The sequence below is a fragment of the Anthonomus grandis genome, chromosome 15 (genome assembly GCF_022605725.1).
Source record: "Anthonomus grandis grandis chromosome 15, icAntGran1.3, whole genome shotgun sequence".
NCBI classification, from domain to species: domain Eukaryota; kingdom Metazoa; phylum Arthropoda; class Insecta; order Coleoptera; family Curculionidae; genus Anthonomus; species Anthonomus grandis.
In genome coordinates, this window is record NC_065560.1 from 14834614 (window position 1) to 14861530 (window position 26917).

A 26917-nucleotide genomic window follows, 5' to 3' on the forward strand; every position below is an offset into this window, starting at 1 on the left:
TTTTAGAGATATTTTTTATTTTTACATAAGTAAATTGTGCATAACAAATAAAGTTTAATTTTCTCATACGTTATGGGCAAAATTACGTTTGAAAATAATAAAATGTATTTACTTAAAAATATAAAAAAATATTATTCAAGTTAATTCCATTGCCACGGTAAAGGATTTTCTTCCATAAAATACTTGGCGTACGTGCGTCTTACTTCCTCTGCGGAATTTTTGTAATTATTACTTCCCAAATGACTAACCGATGACAAATTATACACGTGGTTTCTCCATTGTCCAAAAGTAATATTTCCCGTGTTCAGATCCTCTCTGTCCACAGCATTTTCAGGAAAATAAGTATCGGGGCTGCTTTTTCTCAGCCAGTTGTGTATAACATCGTCAATTGTTGCTTCTTTTAATTGAATTGGTCTTGAAAATATTCTGACGCGCCACACAAGAATACCAAATGCATTTTCTGATACTCGTCTTGCTCGAGAGAGTCGGTAGTTGAATATCCTTTCAGTATTATTAAGCTGTGACTTACTGTAGGCTTCATTAAGTTGGTTCTAATGGAAAGGTATCGTCCCCCATAATGACCGAATTTTCAGGCATATTAAGAGTGATCAGGCTATTTTATTGCAGCAAGAAATCCCGAATTCTATTACACGTGTAAAGCTAATCTGTTTAGAAAACAATAACCAAATAAATACTTGCTACGGAGAACCCCTTCAACAGCAAACTTCTCCATCGTTTTCCTCCCCAAGTGATCCCAGCCCTGCCTCAACCATATATCAAACACATACCCAAACACAAAATAACAAAGATAACGGATATGGTCACAATGTTCTTCATCAAGCATTTATAAATACTTTAATTTATAAATACTTAATATTTTCGGTACAATTTTAATTCTTAATGAATAAATAATATTTTTCATAAATAAGTAACTTGTTTCATAAACAGTGTGTGAAAAGTAAATTGATTATAAGTTATGCCTACCTTATATGGCTTTAGAACCTGATAAATTGCTGCACGTACTTCGAGTACAAACAGTGACATTGTACATTCAGGCACTCGGAATAAATATTCTAGTGATTTAAACTAATCACCAGTTGCCAAAAAGCGCAGGGTTATTGCTAGTTTTGTACTAGTTGGTGTCGCCATCATTCTCATTTTTGTATTTTTTTTTGCGGATTGTTTCGTCAACCGTTGTAATAAATTATTAAACTGTTCATTGCTCATTCTCAAAACATTCCTGTACGCCACAGGATCTTCATCCTTTAATTGTTTCAATAAAATATTAGAAGCCGCATATGTGTCTCGTTTTGAAATCCAATTCCTGACCCACACCCGTCTTGCTTTTCTTTTTATCTGGTTTAACTTTTCTTGAAGTTTTTCCGAATTAAAAGGCTCACAACAACAATTCCTGCACGAACTACATCCGCCATTTTATCCAACTAATACTAGTCCTGCTTTAAATTACACATAGCGTTTTCACTCGTCAGAGAGAGATATCGAAAGCGAGTAACGAGAAAAGTAAGCCAGTGTTCAACTTTACTCGCTGGGAAAAAGCGAGCCGTGAGTTTACTAGCAGCCGCGATTACATTTGCCGACTTTTATAGCAGCAAGTAAATTCGCCGGCGACTGGCTAGTAATCTCGCCCTGTGTAATAGATGCTTTACGGGCTTATGTTTGTCATCAGATATCGGCCCTTTAACATCGATGTCAAAATATCGACCATCGATAGGAAAACATCGATGTTTCGAAAACATCAATGAACATGGATGGCCCAATACTATAGGCAGACGTCTGTTTTGTTTACTTTCTTAATTGACATCTTTAAAAAAATCAAAATTTTCCGTTCTGAAATTACAGAAACAAAAAAATGGACAAGAATCTTAGCAAAGACCAAATAGATCCATTTTTACTCGGTTACGCAGCTTATAATCAAGAAGTGGCACTCTTTGAATTCGGAGATGTAATTGTCTTAAAAAATTATAAACAAGTTGACCAGGTCCGGATTATTTCAGGCGGCTCCCTGTCTCATATTGAGTTTGTGGGAACGGGAATGTTAACTGCTTCCATTCAAGGTACATTTTTTGATATTTTATTGTTTTAATTTCAGTCAGGATTTCTTTAATCATAGCCATGATGTGTAAACAATATCTGTTGGTAAAAAGTATTGGTTGGTAAACCAGGTAAACTTACCTATTGCATTAGTAAACAAAAAAATATATATTTATTCATTTATTTAATATAGAGGCTCAGCCCTATTATAAAAAACAATAATATATAGTTATATAACAAAAATAAAAATAAATAATTGAACACTATTAAACACTAATTTAACCAATCACAAATATTTCATACATTTTTAAATATAGCAAATATAATTGAGAATCCAACACATAAATTAGGTATTTATCCTGTAACAACTATCAATTTTTTAATAAACATCTTAAAATTTTACATCAACTAGACCTATTCTAAGTTAGTTCTCTAATAATATTTTTAAAGTGATGCCCAAACATTCAATAACCCTATCATTGATCAGTCTTAAATAACAGCCTATATAATCTAAGATTATGAGAGAGAACATTGAATGGTATGCTGGTTAGGAGTTTGGGGCAAAGCACCTGTTCATTTAGAAGGTTATATATAAAAAAGTCTGTAATAATATGTTTGATGTAAAGTTTTGAAAGTTTTGTTATGTAATACATTCAATTGTGGATTTTTATTTTGTATACCTTCAAAATTCAAAGGCTTGTTTCTATAATAGAAGAATCTTTCTATAAAGAATCCACATTATCTAAACATATTCTAACACCGAGACCACTAATGACAGGTCAAAAGAGAGTCAGAGTACAGTAGGAACAGAGAGTGTCCAACTATGCAACACAAAGCCCAAAACTTTTGATGCCTTAAGAACAATACTGGTGAATGTGAATTAAGATTTAGTTGCTCATTAAAATGTATACCTAGATCTTTAACACTGTTAGTATACCAAAGGTTAACACCCCTCAAGTTATAAAAGGAGTCAAATTCCTTATTTCTCTTAAAGTATCATTTAATGGTGGGGGAGTAGGTATATATACTAAGAATTGTTTTAAAGTAACAGATTATGATAAATAAATGTAGGTATATGTTTTAGCAATATATAGGTCTCCATCAGGAAATTTCCAACAATTCCTAAATTCAATTGAATCAATTATAAATAAAATTGGTATACATAAAAAAAAATTTTTGTGGAAGATTTTAATGTCCACTTCAATACTGATCAGCAGAATTTCCTTGACCTTTCTGACATCATGGGGAGCTATGGTTTTAAACAAACTATAACAGACCATACAAGGCCTGGAGCTTGTCTGGACAACATTTTTATAAATTTCAGTACCAATTCCTTTAAATCCAGTGTTTTCAATATTGGGGTATCAGATCATCTTGGACAGGAGCTCGAAGTGATCGTTGAGAGTATTATTGGTGGGACTCTGCACCACCATAAGGTATGTAGGCCTGTGACCCAAGGACGTATGTTATCTTTCTTTGAACTCGTTTCCTCGTATAACTGAAATTTTGTGACAGAGGAGAGTGTAGCTGTCAATGACTGTTTCAAAATATTTCTATCTTCTCTAGAAAAAGCATATACTCGAATCTTTTCCCCTGAAAATATATAGGGTGAGGAAACTTTCTAAATATGGACTCAGTCCCAACAGTGTTAAACTTCTCGCTCCCTATCTGGCCAATAGAGATCAGATGGTAAGTGTTGGTGGGGTGTCATCAGCAAAAAGTGGGATAACCATAGGTGTTCCCCAAGGATCTGTTTTGGAGCCTATCCTCTTTTTGATCTATATAAATGACCTACCACTAACTGAACCATCTGGTAAATTCACCATTTTTGCTGATGACACAACAGTGGCATGTGCCAGAGATACTCTTGAGACAGTAGAGAGGAAATTGAAAGTATTGCAGCTCAACGCAGACAAGACCAACAAAGTTATTTTTACTCTGAGACCAGCTGACATATCAAAGGATTTTTGTGTTAAGTTTCTGAGAGTCTTATTGGATCCTCTACTTCACTGGCGTTCCCACATTAATATTGTTGCCGAAAGGCTAAAAACATCTATATATGCCCTTCGTCGCCTAGCTGGATGTTTATCTGAATCTGGCTTAAGAACAGCCTATTTTGGCACCTTCCATCCCTTAGCCACATATGCTATTTTAGCCTGGGGTCATGCCCCACAAACAAAAAGGTTGTTTTCACTACAGAGAAGGGCAATCAGAATTTTGGGTAGGCTGGGTTGCAGGGAGGATTGAAGATCTGTTTTCTCTATGAAGGGAATACTTACCCTACCTTCCGTATATATATTGGAAAATCTTTTATGGGTACACAGGAATAGGGATCGGTATAAAGTACATGGTGATATACACAACTATGGTACTAGAAACATAAATAGGCTAGTTCCAATTTACCAACGCTTAACAAGGTGTCAGAGTGGTCCCGGATTTCTAGCTGTTAAGTTATATAAACTTCCTACCGACTATTTGGATTTAGATTTGGAACGCTTTAAGAATAAAATAAAACAAATTCTAGTCTCTAATGCCTTCTATTCAACTGAAGAGTTTTTAAACTTCACATTCTATCTGTGATATTGAGTACCTAGCTATATGTATATTGCATTTTATTTAAGACATATTGTGATTGTGTATTGTTCATAGTATGTATATCAATCACTGTGTTTTGGTTTTAATGAGTTTTATGTAAAGTTTTAGGAAAAATTTTATTATCAATTTTTATAAACACCTATTTTTTAACTTTTAACTTTAACTTTGTAATTCTCGACTTGTGTGAATACTATTTTGTATATTGGCAATAATAAATTGATTGATTGATTGATCTTTAAATTTCTCATGGTAACAACATAACATCCAAGTTTAAGTTTAAATGTTGTCTAAATAAATCATATATACACCATTGTTGTCATGTCACTTCCCATATATTTCACCCAATCTGTTTAGCGAGGGACTTTAAGTCACATAATAAACTAAGCCATCAAAGAATATACTGTTTCACTGATTGCAAAAAGTTTTATGAAACCAACCAAAGATCTAATCCACTAACAGAAGATGTGTTTAGTGTTAAACTGAAAAGAACAATCGGTATGATCAGTTGGAATATGATAAGGATGAAGTTATTAGAGACTTGCAGGAGCAAATAGCTATTATACAGCTCAAGTGCAAAACCCAATAAGATGCTCTCATAAAACAAAGATGTATAACTCAGTATTTTGAAGACCAGGTTTTTGAAACTGAACAAAAATGGTTGAACACTAAATAAGAAGAATGAAGAACTTTTGGTAGCCTGTAAATAACTTAACTTGATGATTAAGAAAAAAGAATTTAGATTCTTTAGAATTTAGCTAAGGACCAGGCACTTAACCTTAATAGAAATATGGTTACATTGATTAGGGTATTAGAGGTGGAAAATAAAAACTACTGTACAGAGCTCCAATCATTACGAAACAACATAGGTGCCCGGATCCAACCTGTGTCAACTGTTTCCCGAAAGACTCTCAGTAGCAGCAAATGGTAGGCAGACTGAGTAGACTTGAAGGATCCTTGCATTCCACATCCAGTATTTCTGCAGGTGATGTTACTATTAATGAGACTTCTCACAACATGGCTACCAAGGCTCCAATCACTTTCCAGCTTGGCATTGCTAAATCAATTCAAGCTGCATGCTCTGTGATCAATCACAATTCAAATCATCATTGTGCAAGTTCATCGATCTTATTCATCTTGCACTCTAATGTAAAATATTTTAAGGACATCTTGATGTGTGATTCTTTTGCTGCCCTAGGTTTAACATAATATAATGGTGTAGTAAATCACATGAAAAGTGTCCTGGATCTCTTCTTTGCAAACTTTAATCTTGATTCTGTCATAGAGAGTTGATTAATCCTGACTTATATCATCCACCTCTAGAAATTTCTTTTTATAGCAATGACCATGTATACCTAAACCCTATAGACTGTCTTTATTTTGACTTTAAGAATGCTAATTTTCTATGAATGAATAACTATTTTTTATATTATTAATGGCTGGCAATTATGGAGGAGAATATAGAAAATACAGTTCAAAATTTCTACAATGTTCTGTTCTCATCCTTTGATCTTTTTGTACCTATAAGAAATTATAAAGCCTCTAACAAGTTTCCCCAGTGGTTCTCTAGTGAACTAAAAAAAATAATATTCCAAAAAAAATTGCTCATAAAAAGTACAAACAGACCAAAAGTGATGGGGACTACTACCAGTTTAGCTTTGAGAAGGGAATGTCATTCTTTATCTATATCATTATTTATAAGTTTTAAAATTGTGCTCTCAAACCATATATAGGGTTTCCTCTCTGCTATATGTTTAAACAGTCTTTAAACTCTGGAATTTTCCCTGAAGTCTGGAAGCTCTCCTACATTACTCCTATCCACAAAAGTGGTGATAAGTGCAATATTAAAAACTACAGGCCTATAAGTATTTTATCAGCAATTCCCAAGGTATTTGAGCAGTGTTTCATGCAAGTGCTATCAACTCATTTCCAAGGTAGAATATTACCTCAACAGTATGGGTTTAGCCCCGGTAGGAGTGTTGATACCTGCTTATATTTATCCACCAACTATATTTTTAAGAACTTTGAATCAGGGCTTGAGACCCATGCTATATACATGGATTTTAGCAAGGCCTTCGACAGGGGCAATCACTCATTACTACTTTCAAAGCTCTCTATGTATGGCTTGTCGGAGACCTTGCTGAAATGGGTGTCCACCTATCTAACTGAGGATCATCTTTCAGATCCATTCCTAGTCACATCTGTGTACCTCAAGGGTCTCATTTAGATCCTCTTTTCATTAATGTCTTTGGCAAATTGCTTACTTGTAACTTCCTGATGTTTGCTGATGACCTCAAACTTTTTATCAGTATAGCATCTTGCAATGATGCTTAAACTTCAAGATAATTGCCACAATATTTTTTTGTGATGCAAGGCAAATAATATGCAATTAAACTCCAACAAGTGTAAATTTTTAAGATTCAGTAAGCTCTTGAATAAAATGCCAATTGTGTATTTAATTAACAATGTAATTCTTGAGGAGGCAGTGTAATTAAAGACCTGGGTGTGTAACTAGATTCCCAACTGACATTTCATTTTCACTCTGAAAATATAATTTCAAGAGCCAATCGAATGTTAGGCTATATCAAACGGTTATGCAAATATTTTAAAAATGTATTTACTTTAAAACAATTGTATATTGCATATTTCAGGTCTTTACTTCAATTTTCTAACATTATTTGGTGTCTCTATTTTTAAATTCATATTGACAGAATTGACACAATTCAAAATAAATTTCAGAGATATGCTAGCTTTACACTCTCTAAGTGTGGGATATTATATTAAATAGTAAACTTACTATGTCATACCTAAACTTAAGTATATTGTCTGCTAGAAGGGAGTATTGTGATGTTTGTTTTACATACAAAGTGTTAAATAGCTATATAGATAGCCCAGAGTGCTTAGCCACCTTTAAAATTCATGTACCATCATACCAAACATGGAATAGATCCATCTTGCATGTGCCATTTTGTAGAACATTTTACTTGCTTTACAGCCCAGTAAATCGAATCTCAAATAAGGTTAACAAATATTGTAATGTGTTACATTATTTTAGTTGTAATATATTGTAAACGTTATATTGTAAAATGTAACATTCATCCATCAAATGTAATTTACGTTAATAAATAAATAAAATAAAAATAAATAAGACACTTCCTTGAAAAGTACCAAGGATAATACTGTTAAGTTTTCATTTAATTTTCATTTAGTTTATTTAGTTCATATTAATTCTTGTTCTTTTATCACTCGGTATTTTTCTTTAGTTAAATTTAATGCCTTTGGTTGACTCACCTTGTTAAGGAAGTATTTCATTTGTTTAAATATTTTATTTTTTTTTGTTGAATTTTTCAACACCTCGTTTTGAGGCCTTAAACAGTGCGCGACACATTCGAGCTCTAATCGTCAAACAGTTTAGAGTCGCGACTCAACACCGAAAAATCGCTAGCGTGAAAGTGTAGATAATTCGCAAATCTCGGCCACCGATAATAGAAGGTAAGGTCTCACAACAGCGTTTTCCAAGTTTTTTAGTTAATTTCATTAAGTGTTTACAGTCCACTAAATTACCTTTTTTTCATCGTGAGTTAACTAACTTTTTTATTTTATTTTTTTATTTGAACCCAGCGCAATTAATCAACATTATTTTTGGTCACTTCGAACCGCATTTTTGCTATTCACACTTTGGCCTTTTGAAAATTAACTTATAATTTTATAGAATAAACCGCCCAGTTAATTCAATCATATAGGCTTAAAAAGTACAATTAATTAGTTGATCAATTTTCTTCTCTTTTTTAATTTCAAAAATACATTGCATTATTCATTTCATCTTTAGTTGGTTTGCAGATAGTTTAAATATCGATCGCGAACATTTCATATTTTCTTAACAAGAATTTATGAATTATCGTTTAAATCAACACAGGTCGTTTTTCAAGTTGAATTCTTTTGCAGGATTATATCTAAAGGTAAACAGTGCACATCTTTTTTTCCAATAGGTTTCATTTTTATATTGGTTTTAACAGGGTGTCACAAGTTCATTCATTGGAGTTTTTTAATTGTTGCTTGTACTGTATACGCAACATCATTCTCGTTTTTTTATAGTCGGTCTAAAGTCGGTCTTGAGACTCCGTTTCTTGCCTTGAACTTTTCTTCTGTTTTCTTCGTTTTTTTTTCGGATATAGTAGGATGTCCGATAAACTGAAAAGAGCCAAAGTTCTTAGACAAACTGAATTTAATCGTCTATCGGATATTCTTAATATATCGAGAAGTGCTAAAGAAGACACTTCCCAACACATAATCTTTAAATTGAGTTATGATATTTTGGAATCAATTAGAACTGAGTTTTTCAAGCAGCATAACGTTGTCATTAGTTGCATTCTAGATGATGAGGATCAATTCACCGAACAAGACGCGGTACGAAGCTCATTTGAAAAAGATTTTTGGTATATTAAATCGATTTATTTTGAGCTGTTTGGAGAATCATTGACTACAAATACTTCGTCTTCATCATCTAGTAATCAGTCCCATGTAACACTGCCAAAATTAGAGATTCCATCCTTTTCTGGAAATATTACACAGTTTGCCACTTTTAAGGATATGTTTGATGCTTTGATTCATAATAACAGTACTTTGCGTAACATAGAAAAATTTAATTATCTTTTGAGTTTCTTACGTGGTCAGCCTCTGACCTTGATTCAGAAGTTACCGATGACAGATGTCAATTACACAACCGCTTATGAAATGCTAGTTAAGCGATATGAAAACCCTCGTTTAGTTGCGGCCACACACTGGGCAGCTATCGAAAATACCCCCAAACTCACAACTGAGAATCCTGCCGAGTTAAGACAACTTTTGGATACATTTTCTAATAATCTTGCTGCATTAGGAAATCTTAACTTTCCTGCAGCTTCATGGGATTTCATTTTGGTTCGGATGTTGCTTAAACGCTTACATGTTTCTATTGCTACTGAATTCGAATTGCAATATGATTCACATACTACTCCATCATTTCAACAGCTTACAACCTATCTACATAAGCGTTGTGCCGCTCTCGACAATGTTTGCTCAGCCCTTCATGAAAAAGATAAAAAATCACTTAAGAGAGAGGATCGCTTCTCAAATTCCAAGGTTGCTCTTCTAGGCACTGAGCAATCTAAATCTAGCAGTTGTGCTATTTGTAAAACAGCACATTCTGTTTATCGTTGTCCTATCTTTTTAACAAAAACTCCTAATGATAGATACCAACTTGTAAAATCGCTGAAAATGTGTTTAAATTGCCTAAGTAGTAGTCATTCTGTCAAAGAATGTAAATCGCCGCATGTTTGTCATAAATGTAGACAAAAACATCATACTTTACTTCATTTTGAGAGAAATTATTTTTCTGGTAGTAGCAGCAGTACTACACCACCCGCACTCTCATCAACCAGCTCCATCCACAATGATCAACCATCTAGCTCTCAGGCGGACTCCAGGTCTACCAATTCTTCGCATCTGGTAGCGAGTAGCCTTAACAATTATAATTCTAGTAATGTGCTGCTTTCTACGGCTCTTATAGATATGTTAGATGGGTCAGGAACGTTTCAGAAAATTAGAATATTGCTTGATTCTGGCTCGCAACTTCACTTTATCTCACAAAATTGTGTTAAACGTCTTGGACTTACTTCCTATAAGACGCTTTGCTCCGTTCAAGGTATTGGAGAAGCTCATGTACAAAACTGTGCAAGAAGTGTATTTACCAAGATTCGACCTTGTAATAAATTCACTCCCAATTTTGATTTGGAAGCTGCAGTTCTTCCAAAAATTTGCGGGCTATTACCTTGTCATCCTATTTCTACCACAAACTGGCCTCATTTACGCAGCGCGTCCTTGGCTGACCCTTTCTATGATACTCCTAGCTCTATTGATCTATTAATAGGTGCTCCATTGTTTCCCTATATTTTACTGGAGGGTAGGCTTACCGGTGACTATAATGAGCCAGTGGGAATTAACACTGTTTTTGGTTTTATATTGATGGGTAAAACGGTTTCCAACTCTTCACCTATCGCTACACAATCGCTTCTCTGTTATCAGGCATCAGTTAATGATACTTTGCAGATGTTTTGGGAAGTTGAAGAAGTTGAAGAACATGTCAAAGTTTTATCTCCTGAGGACGAGAAATGCGAAAATATTTTCCGTAAAACTACGTATCGCAATCGGGATGGCCGATTTGTGGTTTCCTTGCCCTTCCGAGGTGATGAGCCTATTTTTTATGGAAGTAGAGAATTAGCTCTTCGCAATTTCTTATCGTTAGAACGCAGGTTACAGCAAAATCCGAAGCTTTATGCAGATTATGCTGCTTTTATAAAGGAATATTTAGATCAGAACCATATGGAATTAGTATCTTCAGATTTAATCCCAAAAAAATCGTTCTATATTCCACATCACTGTGTTTTAAAGGATTCAAGTCCCACTACTAAGCTTCGTGTCGTATTCAATGCCTCTGCCAAACCATCAGATGGTATGTCACTTAATGATCATCTTCTGTCTGGCCCGAAATTGCAAGCTGACATTTTTGCGTTGCTTCTTGGTTTTAGAATTCATCGCTTTGTTTTCCTAGCGGATATTCGTCAAATGTTTCGGCAAATTATTGTTAACCCTGCCCACACTGATTATCAGAGAATTGTTTGGCGCTTTTCTAAAGATCAACCTATAGCTGATTACCGCCTTCTCACGGTAACGTATGGACTAACATGCGCGCCTTATTTGGCTATCAAGTCATTGTTTGTTCTGGCTGAAGAGGAAAAGGATAATTTTCCTGAGGCCTCGCAAATTATTTTAAATTCATGCTATGTTGATGATCTAACTGGAGGTTCATCAACAATTGAAGATTCTAGAAAACTTCAAAAAGACTTAGTACTGATGCTGCAGAAAGGAGGGTTCGAACTTCGAAAGTGGTGTAGCAATGATCCTCGCTTGCTAGCTGATTTACCCCCTTCTTATTTGTATAATGAGGACATTTCTCTGAATTTTGATTCAGAAAGTCCGCTAAAAGTTTTAGGTCTTTATTGGAACCATTCCTCTGACGTGTTTCAATTTTTCGTTAACTCTGTGGATAGGGGTTGTACTAAACGCCTATTGTTATCTAATTTGGCAAAAATTTTTGATCCACTGGGCTTTCTTTCACCTTTAACGTTTCTCGTCAAGTTTTTAATTCAGCGTTTGTGGAATTTAAAGTTGGATTGGGATGCAACGCCTCCAAATGATATTCTTAATCTTTGGAAACAATATGTTAGCGATATTTTAACCCTTTCTAGCCTCAAAATTCCTCGCCTACTATTTCCCTATTCTCCTGTTGAAACTTTGGAACTACATGGTTTCTGTGATAGCTCCGAAAAGGGTTACTGTGCCGTTATTTATTTTTGTAGTTTACTACCTAACGGTCAGGCAACCACTCGTTTTAGTTGTGCAAAATCAAAAGTTGCACCACTAAAGACACTTTCTATACCACGTCTAGAACTTTGTGCGGCCGTGCTATTGTCTCGTTTGCTATCACATGTTTACGATATTTATAAAACATCTTTTGTTATCAATAAAATATACGCCTGGAGTGATTCTACAATAGCACTTTCTTGGATTAAAGCTTCTCCGCATCGGTGGAGTACTTTTGTTAGCAACCGCGTTTCTTTTATCCAAGAAAGATTACCTTTATCTTGTTGGCATCATGTTTCATCTGAGAATAATCCAGCCGACCTCGGTTCTAGAGGTTTGCTCCCTATGGATTTATGTAATAGTTCGCTTTGGTGGGCGGGTCCTAGTTTTTTAATTAGCTCAACTCGCAACTGGATCCCCTTCATAAACACTCCTTCAACTTCACATGATTTACCTGAAGAAAAGAAAACATGTCTCTCAATTTTTTCTTCTAAGGGTTTTCTGGATAATCTTATTTCAAGGTTCTCGTCGCTCGACAAACTGAAACGCATTATGGCCTATATTCTTCGCTATAAGCATAATATTTCATTGCCCCGCAAAAAATATGAGGGTAACCTTACTTTGGTAGAACTCCACAATGCATTAATGCTTTTGGTTAGACATGTTCAGTCGCAAACCTTTTCCTCGGATATAATGTTAATTCAAGGAAATAAAATACCTTCGAAAGCGTTTAGAAAATTGAATGTTTTCCTAGATAGTGCTGGGATACTACGTGTCGGTAGTAGATTAAAACATTCTTTAAGTTTTAACAATAACTATCCCGCTCTCCTACCCAGTAATCACGAGTTTACAAGGCTTGTAGTTACTTTTTTTCATTTAAAGTATTTTCATGCTGGTGTGCAGAGTGTTCAGTTTCTTATTACACAGCAATTTTGGATATTGTCATCTAAAGCCGTTATTCGTCGTATTCTTGGTAAATGTGTTAGATGCTTTAGATGTAGGCCTCAGTCAATTCAACCTCCTATGGGTGATTTGCCTGCATCCCGCGTATCACAGGTAAAACCTTTTCTTCATACCGGCGTTGATTATGCTGGTCCATTCAATGTCATGATGTCTCGTTACCGCGGCTGTCGTACCAGTAAGGCCTATTTATGTTTGTTTGTTTGCTTTGCGACTAAAGCTTTGCATTTAGAATTGGTATCCAGTCTATCTACGGAAGCTTTCTTAGCTGCTTTGAGACGATTTGTAGCTCGCCGAGGTCGCTGCCAACATTTGTACAGCGATTGTGGTAGCAACTTTATTGGTGCATCCAAGCAGTTAAATAATTTTATGTTAAAATCCGCCGCATCTGAAGGTATAACATGGCATTTTAACCCCCCCTCTGCGCCCCACTTTGGAGGATTGTGGGAGGCCGGAGTGAAATCTGTAAAAACTCATTTATACAGAGTCATTGGTATGCAGTGTTTGACCTATGAGGAGCTAAATACTGTATTGGTTCAGATTGAAGCCTTTCTTAACTCGCGACCTCTTACACCCTTTAGTAATGATCCCAATGATATGACTGCTCTAACCCCGGGTCATTTCCTGACCCTGGAACCTCTGAGTGTTCCTCCTGAATTGGATGTCAACTCACTTCCCGTTCGTCAATTAGATCGTTGGCAAATGCTTCAAAAAATGCACCAAGATTTTTGGCGTCGTTGGTCTGGTGAGTACTTGCATACGTTGCACCAACGTGCTAAGTGGCATAAATCCAGTGGTAATCTTTCACCAGGAACTTTAGTTTTAATTCGCAATGATTTGGCCCCTCCTCTGCATTGGTCAATGGGCCGCATAACTGAGGTACATCCAGGTTTAGATGGAATAGTGAGAGTTGTTACTGTTCGCACTAGTAATGGGACTTTAAAGCGACCTGTGGTGAAGCTCTGTCCTTTGCCACTCTCGGAGGACTGAAAAATGCAATGCATTTTGGTGGGCGGTATGTTAAGTTTTCATTTAATTTTCATTTAGTTTATTTAGTTCATATTAATTCTTGTTCTTTTATCACTCGGTATTTTTCTTTAGTTAAATTTAATGCCTTTGGTTGACTCACCTTGTTAAGGAAGTATTTCATTTGTTTAAATATTTTATTTTTTTTTGTTGAATTTTTCAACACCTCGTTTTGAGGCCTTAAACAGTGCGCGACACATTCGAGCTCTAATCGTCAAACAGTTTAGAGTCGCGACTCAACACCGAAAAATCGCTAGCGTGAAAGTGTAGATAATTCGCAAATCTCGGCCACCGATAATAGAAGGTAAGGTCTCACAACAGCGTTTTCCAAGTTTTTTAGTTAATTTCATTAAGTGTTTACAGTCCACTAAATTACCTTTTTTTCATCGTGAGTTAACTAACTTTTTTATTTTATTTTTTTATTTGAACCCAGCGCAATTAATCAACAAATACCGGTACCAATAAAACAAAATCTACACAACACACTTCTACTGAGAATGAAGTTGTAACAAAAGCACTGCCACCAAGAGAACCCAAAAAGATATAATATGTAAAAATAATAAATTTAAGTTATTGTTACAAAATTTAATAATAACCTTAAAAAAAATTCTAGAATTCATTGATAAGTATACTGAAAAAAGAATTGTTTTCGATGAAATTTGTAGGGATAAATTTTAAATGATCCCATCATATAGTTTCGAAGGCATTGCAGAGTTTGTTAAATCGGGTTTGCAAATCAACTAATTTAATTCATATTCACTAGTAAAATTGTTCATGCTCCTACAAATGTCTTAACAAGTGCTGAAGATCTTAGTGCTGTTATTGTTAACTGAAGCACACAAATCTTATTCCCTAATAAAAATTTATATGAAAGGCGAAATTTTCTGGACATTCCGTCCAGAATGACATAACAGATCTAAAAACTAAAAATAAAACAAATTACAAAAGTTAAATCTTTGTTAGACAATAATTACAAGAGATTTTAATGTATGTTTCGAGATCCGATAAAAATTGAGTAATTTGATAATAAGCTAGTAGGTATACATGAAGGGTTACACACTCTGTTCGACATCTATAAATATAATCCTATTTTAGTCACTAAGGTACAATTAAACAATTATAAAAACCCTTAGAGACAAGCTATTTGCCAAGCAAAGAACAATGTCTACGACCCTTACATAAAAAACTCCAATAACAAACAAATTTCAATGTGGAAAATAATGAAACAAAATTCTAATAGGCAAGTTTTAAGTAATAAAAACAATCAAGAAAATTTAATAAACGAGATGTTGGAAAGAAAGAATAGGGCGAAAAATATTATAATTTATAATGTAAATGAGTCAAAAGCAAAAACTCAGACAGAACGGAATCTTGAGGATAGCAACACAATCAGGGACATATTGAAGAATTTTAATTTTAACAAGGATGGTGTGAGAAATTTTCGACTTGGTAAATTTGCGGCGGATAGGATTCGTCCAATTAAAGTTATTTTGGAGTCAGAGGAAGATGCAAAAAGTGTGCTAAAGAATAGGAATCATATAAACATTCCGGGTGTTCGGATAAATAGTGACCAAACAATTATGCAAAGGGACTACTATAAAAGTATCAAGGCAGAATTACAAAAGCTTATTGAAGGTGGTCAAACTAACAAAATAATGAAATTTGTCAACAATAAACCAACTATTGTGGACAAAAAAGAAAATCAAAAAAACTCGCAGTAACATCTAATATACTTTTTTCCTCAGACATAATTTACCTTAATGCACAGAGTATTTTAAAAACTATAGATCAAATACGACAGAGCATTGCGTCTTTTAATCCAAAAGTTATCTTGCTAAGTGAAACGCGGACAACAACACACATTGACGATAGCGAATTGTATATTGAAAAGTATACATGTGTTAGGTGTGACTCAAACAGCAGACATACAGGTGGTGTTTTGATTTACATTAATGATAACTATACATTTTCAAACATTAAAAAAATTGAGCTAAAGGATAACTTTTGGTGTAAATTTATTAAGGTGAATTTAGGATCTCTTGTCTGGATTATTGGCTGCATATATCATTCTCCATCAAGCTCAGATTCACAGTTCATTGAGGGATTTGAAGATATATGTGATTCTGTACTTTCTAAAAATAATAAATATGTTTTAGTGGGTGATTTCAATGTTAATTTTCTTAATAACAGCTTTTATAGTATTAAGTTGAAAAATTTGTTTACATCCTATGGAGTGAGTCAATTAATCACTGTACCAACTAGAATAACGGATGTTAGTGCTACCTTGGTTGATTATGTGCTCACAAATCAAAATAACTTATTGGTGGAGGTGCATGATACTCCAAAAATTACTGACCATTCTGTTATTAGTGTTAACCTCTGCAATAAATTGTATGTACATGAACAGGTCAAAAAGTATAGAAATATAAGTGAGAAAAATCTTAGCATTATAGGGTTAAAATTGTTTGAATGTAATTGGAATTTGAACTCTGTCAGTGTTGAAGTTATTTTTAACGAATTATTGGAAAATTGTTATAAGGTGATTAATGACATTGCTCCTATCAAAAATTGCAAATACAAATCTAATTTGCCTTGGTTTGATAATGAGGTTTTTGATAAAATTTAAATTCGTGACAAGGCATATAAAATTTTTATAGATTCAAATGATATTGAAAGACCAAATAAATGGCAGGAGTTCAAAGCTCATAGGAATAATGTTGTTAATCTTTTGAGATTGAAGAAAGAACATTACTATTTTGAGAAGATAGACATGTTTAAGGGTAATCCCAAAGAAATGTGGAGGACATTGAAGAGTGTAATTAATGGAGGGGTTTCTAAAGTTCCAAATTCAATTTTCTTTAATGGTGAGGGTGAACAGAGAGTTTTTACAGATAGATAGCTCGGAAATTGCAAAAATATTTAATTTTTTTTTTGTTGCTAGTATTGAACAAATTAATCAAAGTATACCAAGCCAACAGAAATGGAATAATATTGATGCCAATTTAAATTTCGAAATGCCTAAATTTAAGTTATTGACTTTATCTGATGCTCAAAAAATAATTAATAAACTTGACAATAAATGTTCAATACATGAAATACTAAATGCAAAAATTTTAAAATCTTTATTTGAAACTATTGGCCATGTTATATTGAATTTATTGAATACATCTCTTAGCTCTGGTGAAATCCCTGAAAAACTAACATCTAGCACAATTATTCCAATTCCAAAAGTCAATAATACAATAAATGCCAGTGAATTTAGACCAATAAATACTTTACCTCCTATTGAAAAAGTTATAGAAATGGCAATATATGATCAAATCTTGGAACATATTACAAGTAATGAAATTTTGATGACTAATCAATCAGGTTTTCGTCGTGGGCATTCATGCGAATCAGCCCTTCAATTGACCTTCCTAAATAACCTTCAATTGACCTATCTAAAATAAAAACTGATCTTTATAATAATAAATATGTGGTTGGGGTGTTCTTGGACTTAAGGAGAGCTTTTGAAACTATTGATAGGGACATATTATTGCAAAAATTAAAGAACTATGGCTTTGCTGGTATTGTTTATAACTGGTTTGTTGACTATCTAAGTAATCGAAAACAGAGAGTAAGGTTTAATGGAAACGAGTCTACTGAACTAATAACAATATGGGAGTACCTCAAGGAAGTGTTTTAAGACCTCTTCTATTTATATTGTATATGAATGATATTGGGCTTTTTGTAAATTGTGAATTTATAAACCTTTTTGCTGATGACACATTTTTGGCATGTAGTGATACAAGTCTTAACAGAGCAGTAGATAAAATGAATGGGGTATTGTCACAGATATTAACTAATATAATTACCTCAAGTTGAAGTTAAATGTGGCGAAAACTAAAGCAATAATATTTACATCTAAGTATAAATATCGTAAAATTGTGGATATTAGTCCTCAATTATTAATTAACAATGAACAAATTGAATTTGTAACATGTATGAAATATTTGGGTCTACAACTTGATAATTTGCTTAACTTTAAAACTCATTGTGATTACATTGAAAAGAAAATTGCAAAAAAAATGTTCTTTTTTAGTAGAATATCAACAAGTCTATCTTATCAATCTAAATTAATGGTTTATAATACTATCATTCAATCACATTTTGACTTTTGTGCCTCAGTGCAGTATTTATTTGAAAACATCTTGTCGAACTTACATTGTCTTATTTATTTAATATAACACGACGTTTCGGTTGGTAAGTATCTCCAACCGTTATCAAGTGTAAACTGACAGTAAACTACTATTCTATAGGCTTATATACTAGATGTGTACAGCGATGTGGAAGGGAAAGTCATGAAAAGAGTTGGGGGGGGGGGGGAGGACACGCCTCTCTCTAGATCCTACACTGTCCTGAGAGTAGAGGCTTCCAGATGTTGGGTATATCGACGCTTGGCTGGATGAAGATCCTCTGATTCTGTGAAATGAAAGCTGCCTTAACGAACTTCCTCTTCCTCCACTATCAGAATCTAGCACCACTATCAGAAGCGTGGTATCAAAGACCAAACCAGATGGCATGTTGGATACCAAAAATTGCATCTACCGGATCCCATGTGAGTGCGGTGACTCATACATAGGTGAAACGAAGCGCCCCCTAGAAATCAGAGCGAAGGAACATCGCAGCTGGACCCAAAGAGGAGAGGTTTCCAAATCCGGAATAGCAGAGCACGCGTGGCATAATGGACACAATATCCATTGGTCAGAAGCCAAGATTCTGCACAAGGAACAGCACTGGCGGAAGAGGAAGTTCGTAGAGGCAGCTTTCATTTCACAGAATCAGAGAATCTTCAGCCAGCCAAGCGTCGATATACCCAACATCTGGAAGCCTCTACTCTCAGGACAGTGTAGGATCTAGAGAGAGGCGTGTCCTCCCCCCCCAACTCTTTTCACGACATGACTTTCCCTTCCACATCGCTGCACACATCTAGTATATAAGCCTATAGAATAGTAGTTTGCTGTCAGTTTACACTTGATAACGGTTGGAGATACTTACCAACCGAAACGTCGTGTTACATTAAATAAATAGGACAATGCAAGTTCGACAAGATGTTTTCACTGTACCATTGTCTACCACCTTCAAAAACAGGTAGTATTTATTTAATATAAACCAGACTAATAGACTTCAGAATCGGGGCATGAGGGTGATATTAAATGCACACCGCCTTACACCAATATCCTTTATGCTCAACACTCTAAATTGGTTTTCTGTTGAGAGAAGGTTTTGCTTTCTTTCTATGATTTTTATATATAGGATTATAAATAATTTAGCGCCACCTTATTTCAAACAGTTCATTACTTTTAATAGAAATGTCCATGATTACCCTACAAGAAATAGTGATGATATTTTTATTCCAATAGCAAATTTTAGAAGTACCATGAATTCTTTGTTTTTTAAGGGTTTTCAAAAATATAATAGTCTTCCTCGAGAAATAAGGGAATCACAATCTCTTGATCGGTTTAAAACTGTTCTAAAGAAATATATGAATAATATAAATTAGTTTGAATAATATAAATTAATTTGGAAATTGGCGAATTAGGGCAATAAACTAATGTGCTTGGTGGAAATTCATTTATTTGTTTGTTTTTCTTTCAAGAGGGTGAAATTGTGCTTATTATTTTTTTTTGTTACCTAGTTAAGTTACTTATTTAGTATAGTTTTGTTTTTATATATATTAGATGTACCTACTTAATAAAGATATATTTCATTTCATTTCATAAGCAATAAAAGCCATTGTTTAAAAAGTCAACGGTAAAATAATATGTATTTCAATTTTGGGACACACTGTATATTAATGTCTACATAAATCATAAAAAAATTTCAAAACGATTTTGAAGTATGTTTAGGATAATATTAAATAGTAAATGGACTACATTTTTAATGTTATTTATTAAAAAAGTTTTAAGTAAAACAGATTTTATAATTTATATTAAGTAAAAAAAAATATATTATCTTGAAAACGGTTAATCATATAAATTTGAAATTTTGCAGCTCTATATATTTTCATACGCTCTTAAAAGAGCACAACTCGTAAAAATACGAATTCACGGATCCGAGGATTTTTTTGAGAAAAAAAAAGTATATGAACTACTGAATTTATTCCAAGTTACAGACTCACACTCGTGATATTGTGTCGTGTGCGACCATACCTAAAACGGTTTACTTATTTCAATTTACAATTTTCTAGTTTTTAAGATATGTTCAATACACTTTCGTATAATTTGCACTTATTAAAATTTATTTCAGGCAACCAAAATCGACCTCCAAATCCGAGCACAATTTTACGCACTATAAAAGAACTGAGTCTAAATCATCACAAAGGAATTCTTATAATTGTTCCGGCCAGCTCTACGGACCTTTTAAACTTTGGCCTAGCAACTGAAAGGGCAGAAAATGATGATTTAAGGGTGGTCTTCTTAGGAGTCCCAGACGATTGCAACAATAATGTAACTTCAAAAAGTGACAGAAAAGGATTACCAGGTGTGGTTCTAGTCAATAAAATTGCAGGAGCTCTGGCTTTAACTGATAAATCTCTAAGCCAAATTGAGACATTTTGCTCCAAAGTGACTGAAAATTTAGTTAGTACTGGAACCAATGTAAAAGCAAAGCTTATTGGTGCTAGAGAGTGTTTGTACTGTCAAAAATGTGCCATGGGGGTGGATGCAGGAGACTTAAAAAAATCTATATTAAAAAAACTTTCTACCAAAGATATTATCAGTGATGTAGCAAAAGACTTACTTGCACAGTTGACAACTAATATTAAATTCCATTTAGAACCTGGTGATAAAGTGGTGATGTTAGCCAATAATTTAGGTGTGTTTAACCATCAGGACCAATATACATTTTTAAAGCAAATTATTGAGCTATTAGGGGAGTTAGAAGTGACTCTGGCAAAATTTTATTTTGGTCCCTATTTGGTTTTAAATTATGACATGGATTTTACTTTGACTTTACTTAAGGTTTGGGATACGAAGGTGATTGAGTTGCTTGAGGCTTCCTGTAGCGCTCCAGGTAAGCATCAATTACAACAAGAAATTATCATAAGGAGATAAAGAAAAGCTTAATCTTTATATCAGTCTTATAAAGATTAAGCTTATAAGTGTATAAAAGTGTAAAAACAAGTATAATATAAACAAGTAATAATAGTATACAGGGTGATTGATGGTTGATGGTACCCTTAGACGTTTGCGGAGAACGGCAAATAGAATTTTTTTGAAAATTTGGGTTTTAGCTAGTGATCTAACGATTAAAAATATTTTTAGCGATGCAGCGTTTCAGCTTATAAAGTCCAGTTCGGAGGTCTATTATAATCTTTGCTGTGCCGCAAATAGTCCGTGTGCCGATGTTGCTTGCATTGTTACATGGCATGCATGTTTAAATCGCAAATTTTTTATGTGAAGAGTCATAAAGTATTATTCTAAGCGATATTTAAGTATTCCAATAAATAAATAAATGTTTTAATTCTTTTTTTTTAATTTATACATTTGATTCGTAAAATTTGACTACAGACGCCCACGTACTATTTTATTAGAAGTCTGACCTCGAGCGTAAAAAGTTGCACAGGTCTGGCTTTAAAATTAATTTGTATTTAAAATTTTATTATTCGGGATATTTGGGTTTAGTTTTATACAGCTAGAAATTCAGGATAGTTGATAGCAAGATAATATTTAATTTAAACATAAGATTTAATTACGTAAAATCAGTGTAACCAAGAATTGTAATTTAATGAGTTTAGTGTTTAGGGCCATCAGTAGGTTTTTTTTTAATAAAGGATGAGAGAATAGGTGAATTTGATTTCGGCTTGCTCGCAGTGATGTTTAGCAAGCGCTTGGAGATGGGTAGGTTAGCCTCGAATCAAGTATTGGAATTTTACGCGCACACGAAAGATAAAAATTTCTGTTGTTTTTTAACGTGCTCATAATCGCAAGTAAAAAAAACAACTTTAATATGCTCCAATCTTAAAAACCTTTGGTGAAAACTAAATACAATATTCTAAAATAAAATGAAAAATAACTCTTAAACAAAATAATAATTCTAATTAAATGGATTATTGAATAAGGTGTTCAAATACGCCTCCTTGTTGGGCTTCACAGTATCCCAACCTGTCGTAAAATTCTCTACGTACATTGGCTAACATTTCAGGTGTAATGGACCTAGAAAGATTAATAATTCTAATTCGCAATTTGTCGGCAAATTAACGGCTTTCATGTCGGTGTTGGTAAAGAATTTCCGTCAAATAGCCCCATAAGAAGTAGTCGCAAGGCGTCAGATTTGGAGATCGCGGAGGCCATGGTATGGTACCCCTTGTGGAAATAAGCCGTTCAGGAAAAGTGTTTGTTAAATAGTCCTGCACTTGTCTAGCGTTGTGAGCGGGACATCCGTCTTGTTGAAACCAAATTTCCTCAAAATTAACCTCCAAGTTTCGTACAGCAGGTATAATATTTTGTTGCAATAAAAGTAAATATCTCTTAGAGTTTAAGGTACCATCAATAAAAAAAGGCCCTACAATGTGATTGGCTAAAATACCAGCCCAAACATTTACCTTTTGCGGGTATTGAGTTCGTAATAGTACACTCAAATGTAGATTTTCCCGAGACCAATATCTCACAACTGAAGAATTATATCGACCTAGAAGAGAAAAAGATGACTCTTCTGTAAATAAAATATTACTTGTGAAGTCGTCATTTTGATCATTTTTTTCTCTTAAGGTTTCACAAAACTCCAAGCGTTTTATTTGATCTTCTGGAAAAATTTCTTGAGTGTTTTTAATTTTATAGGCTTTGTACTTATTTCTTTTCAAAATATCACGCACTGTACGACTTGGAATATCAAGTTCTTCAGAAATTTGGGAGTTAGACCAAGGTTCACTTACTTCCACAAAAGCACACATCTTGACCTCCTTTTCAATCCTAGCGTCAGGCGTTCGACGAGGTTCCTGATCGCCACTAGAACATTTTGCACACCGATTTACACATCCCGACGAAAGAAAAATAGAAAATAGTGTAAAACATGGGATTTTATGTATATTTAAAATGTTTTCATAGATAAATAATGTAAAATTTTGCCATTTAAACATGTATATCATGCGACAATAAATACGACATAGGCGCACGGAATATTTAGTGCGGCATCTGCGACACATCAAAAATTCTAATAGATCTCTGAACTGAACTTTACCAAAAAGCAGTAGCAACTTTGTTATTTTAAATGGAATACCCTGTATATTATTTTATTTTCTGATCCGCTATCGCTTTATGATTGTTTTTGTATAAGGTGTTCTTATACCTATTTTTAGTACTTTTCGAGAATATAATTATTTTCTTTATTTTTTTACCAAAAAAATAAATTTTTATTACTACGGCACTGGAACGCGCAGAAAATTGAAATTATGAGCGTAATTTACGGAAGTATTGTACATTAGTCTTCACTAAAAAAAATAGTTCTCCATTATACAGGGTTGGTCAGAATTAGTGATTTTACCGCTAGATACAAAAAATGTGAAAAATGCATTTTTTTAATGGAACACACTGTATATTATAACATATTCTAATTTTGCTTTAGGTGACCATGAAAGTTCATGACCAAACAATGCTATGCTTTGACGTTTGACAGTTACATTTGGTTGACTAATAATAGTAATACACGTGGGTGTTTCTTTAAAATAGTTATCTAAAAATTAATTGAAATGGAAAGAAATAGTTATTCAATTGAAGTTTTGATGAATCTATTTATTATTCGTGGACAATGTGACAAAATTGTAGCAAGAACATGCAGAAAGTTCAACGAAATGTACCCCAATTTACAAAAAATGGATATAATGAAATTTGTGCGAATACAAAATAACTTTAGACAATTTGTTTCATAACTTAAGAATGATTTAATTAGTTATCTTAAGATCATAAGTAATTTACAATAAATTTTCAAAATGATTGCCATTGATTTCTTCATGGAACACTTCAAAATTCTGCATTGTACAGCATGTGTTGTATTTCAGAAGGATATTGTTGACCAATATAATTGATAAGTCGTTAACGTAGTTCCTGTTTACTGTTTATCGGTGTCTTGTATACCATTTGTTTCAAATTACCCCAAAAGTAAAAATCAAGTGGTGTAAGATCAGGTGATCTCGCAGGCCAATCTCATGGTCCCAAACGCCTAAACCAGCGGTCATCGAATTTTTCAAATAACTCACGTATCACCTCCTCAGTGCAATGAGCGGGTGCCCCATTCAATTGGAACCAGCAAGTGCGATAATCTTCAAGCGTTAAATTTTCCAGAAAATCTTCTACTACTGAGCGTAAAATATGAAGGTATTTATGGGAGTTTAATGACCCGTCGTAAATGAAAAAAGCTATTTGATTGTCTTTTAGTAAACAAAAAGCATTAAAACTAAATTTTTCTTCAAATCCCATTTCCTGAAACATGTGGATTTTGATTAGCCAAAAAATGTTGATTTCTTCTATTAAAAATACCTTCTCTAGAAATCTTTGCTTCATCTGTCGATATTATTTTTTTTAGAAAGTTTGGATCCTCTTGAGTGCGTGTCAGAAGTGTCTCAAATATCGAACGCGACGTCGGTAATCATCCAGTTTCAGCTGATGTACTTTTGAAAATTTGAAGGGATGCATATTATTATCGTCCAGATTTTTTTGCACAGAATAATAAGTTAGGCCTAAATCATCTGCTACACTCTGGACATTCACGATGTTGTTCTCATCAGACGTTACAGGCTCGGTAAACTTGTATCATTTTGAAATTTTCTTTTCTATGAACTTTTTGCTACAATTTTGTCACATTGCCAACGAATAATAAATAGATTCATTAAAACTTCATTTGAATAACTATTTCTTTCCATTTTATTGAATTTTTAGGTCACTATTTAAAAAAAATAAGTTGCTACTATTTTTGGTATAATTGGATCATAGTGTATTTGAATCACCAGCTAAAATCCATGATGCCAAATTTTCAAAAAAAAGCCATTTTCCGTAAACGTCTAAGGTACCATCATTGTTGTGACGAATAATTACTTACTTATTTTGTTGGGTATTACATCACTCTTAATTCATTGTCAATTTAGAAAATACTATCCAATTCGGTCAATTATTGAAAATAAGAAGAAAATAAATTTATTCACGTATTTAGAAGAAATATTAATTCAAATCATTAGCGATAGCTTTCGTTATATTTAATTAAATATATGAGTCTAATAATTCTTAAATACAATAATTTACTTGAAGTCTAACATCTTTTTTGAAACAACCAGGAGCTGAGGTTTTACTTATTGACCTCGGAGCTCGTTTCTTCCTTTCAATATCCTAACTTAATTTTTTTGAACTGAAATTGAAAAAGACCATAAACCTATTTATTGAATAAAAAGACCTAATTTTAACCAACGTTTCGGTAGTTAAATCTACTACTGTTATCAATGTAAATAAAATAAAATTAAATATATAAAACTTTGTTTTTATATTTAATTTTAAAACAAAAATGTTTTTTGTACTTCATTGCTGCCTTTTACAACAATTCATCAATACTTTTTTGTAATTTTTCAAATTGATACTTAATTAAATAGTGACGTAATTCCCAACAAAATAAGTAACTAATTATCATTTCTTGTAACGAAAAGAAATGTTGAAGTTTTAATTATAATATTTTAATCCCGAGTTAATCCAAAGGAAGTATTCAAGATAATGAGATAATGCTATAATACTGCTAATGAACGAAGCGATACATGGTTTAGTTTTAACTAAAAACCTTAGAACATTGAATGCCTAGAATAAGCCTAGCTGCAAACCATAGGCGAGGTTGTTTGAGTTCACCATCTCTCAAATAATGATGTTAAATCGACTTTCCAATTTTTCATTCAAAACATAATTTTCTTATTTCACTACATATTTTTTTAATGTGTTGAATTTTGTAACAGGTAAAAAATGTACTTTTTAAAAGTTTCGTTATTGGCTGACTAATAATATATACTTTGAGAGTAATCAATACATTTTTCAGAATAAAAAAGATGCCTGACAAAAAAATTACTGAAAAAAAAGCAACTTGGCAACGTACAATACCTCTATGTTTACAATTTACGTATCCGATGTTGCTACTTTGTGTTGTTTTTCTAGATATTTTTTCATATCTGAAGCTATAATAGTCGGATTACCGAACAGATGGAGTAAATGATGTGCGCGAAATATAGGCCCGCCCATCGATGCAACCTTGGCAGATTTAGACGAGGAGAATTATGCCTACTTATTTTAAATTATTTTACCGTACAGCTTTGCTTTGTAAGCAGCTTTTTTAAAATATAATACGGTCGCCTGTAAAATGGGTCCATTCCGATTTTGAGGTTGTGCCAGGTAATGATATAATAATCCCTTTTAAGTATTTTGTTATGCAAAGTTATGTTAATATATTGGGGTTTACCGAAAAGGGATAGGTAATCCTTTTAAGTAATCGTGCCAGACATTTAGGGTGTAATTGGCCAGGTTCATCAGAACCGAGCGCTACCTGAGCGCTGGAAGTTTTGCCTATCATAGTAAGGACCAATAAAAATTGCCATACCTGAGCAACAATCGAGCGCTCAGGGAACGCTTTTTTCTGATGAACCCGGCCATTATAAAATATAATTTTATGATCATAATCTGGTTTTGAGAATTACTTAAGTAGCTTTTATCTTTTTTTAAGTATGTGTTTTAAAATGAAAGAAGAAATAACAAGTTAGGGGCTGCGCTGGTAGGCCTGTGAGATTTAAATTTATAGATTGAATATAAATATATATTTGTTCCTTATTTAAAAAAGGAACAAATATTACATTTATTTTAATAATTTTTTTACACATTATGTTTAT

General features: G+C 33.4%; 1 protein-coding gene and 1 long non-coding RNA gene across 2 annotated transcripts in view; one reads left to right on the top strand and one right to left on the bottom strand.

Moving 5' to 3' along the window:
* The first annotated feature begins 1796 nt into the window (after nucleotides 1-1796).
* The window catches only part of LOC126744907 (PTS-dependent dihydroxyacetone kinase 1, dihydroxyacetone-binding subunit DhaK-like), a 51566-nt gene continuing 26445 nt past the window's right edge, over nucleotides 1797-26917 (top strand). Inside the window, exons 1-2 of the mRNA XM_050452495.1 lie at nucleotides 1797-2075; nucleotides 20320-21084. Coding sequence (XP_050308452.1) covers nucleotides 1871-2075; nucleotides 20320-21084 — 970 coding nt within the window. The 5' untranslated portion in view covers nucleotides 1797-1870. The remainder of the gene's footprint in view (nucleotides 2076-20319; nucleotides 21085-26917) is intronic.
* Nucleotides 15744-17818, bottom strand: LOC126744920 (uncharacterized). The gene is made up of 2 exons (XR_007663372.1): nucleotides 17699-17818; nucleotides 15744-16163 (listed from the first exon to the last, which is right to left on the bottom strand). It is a non-coding gene; the product is annotated as an uncharacterized LOC126744920 (long non-coding RNA).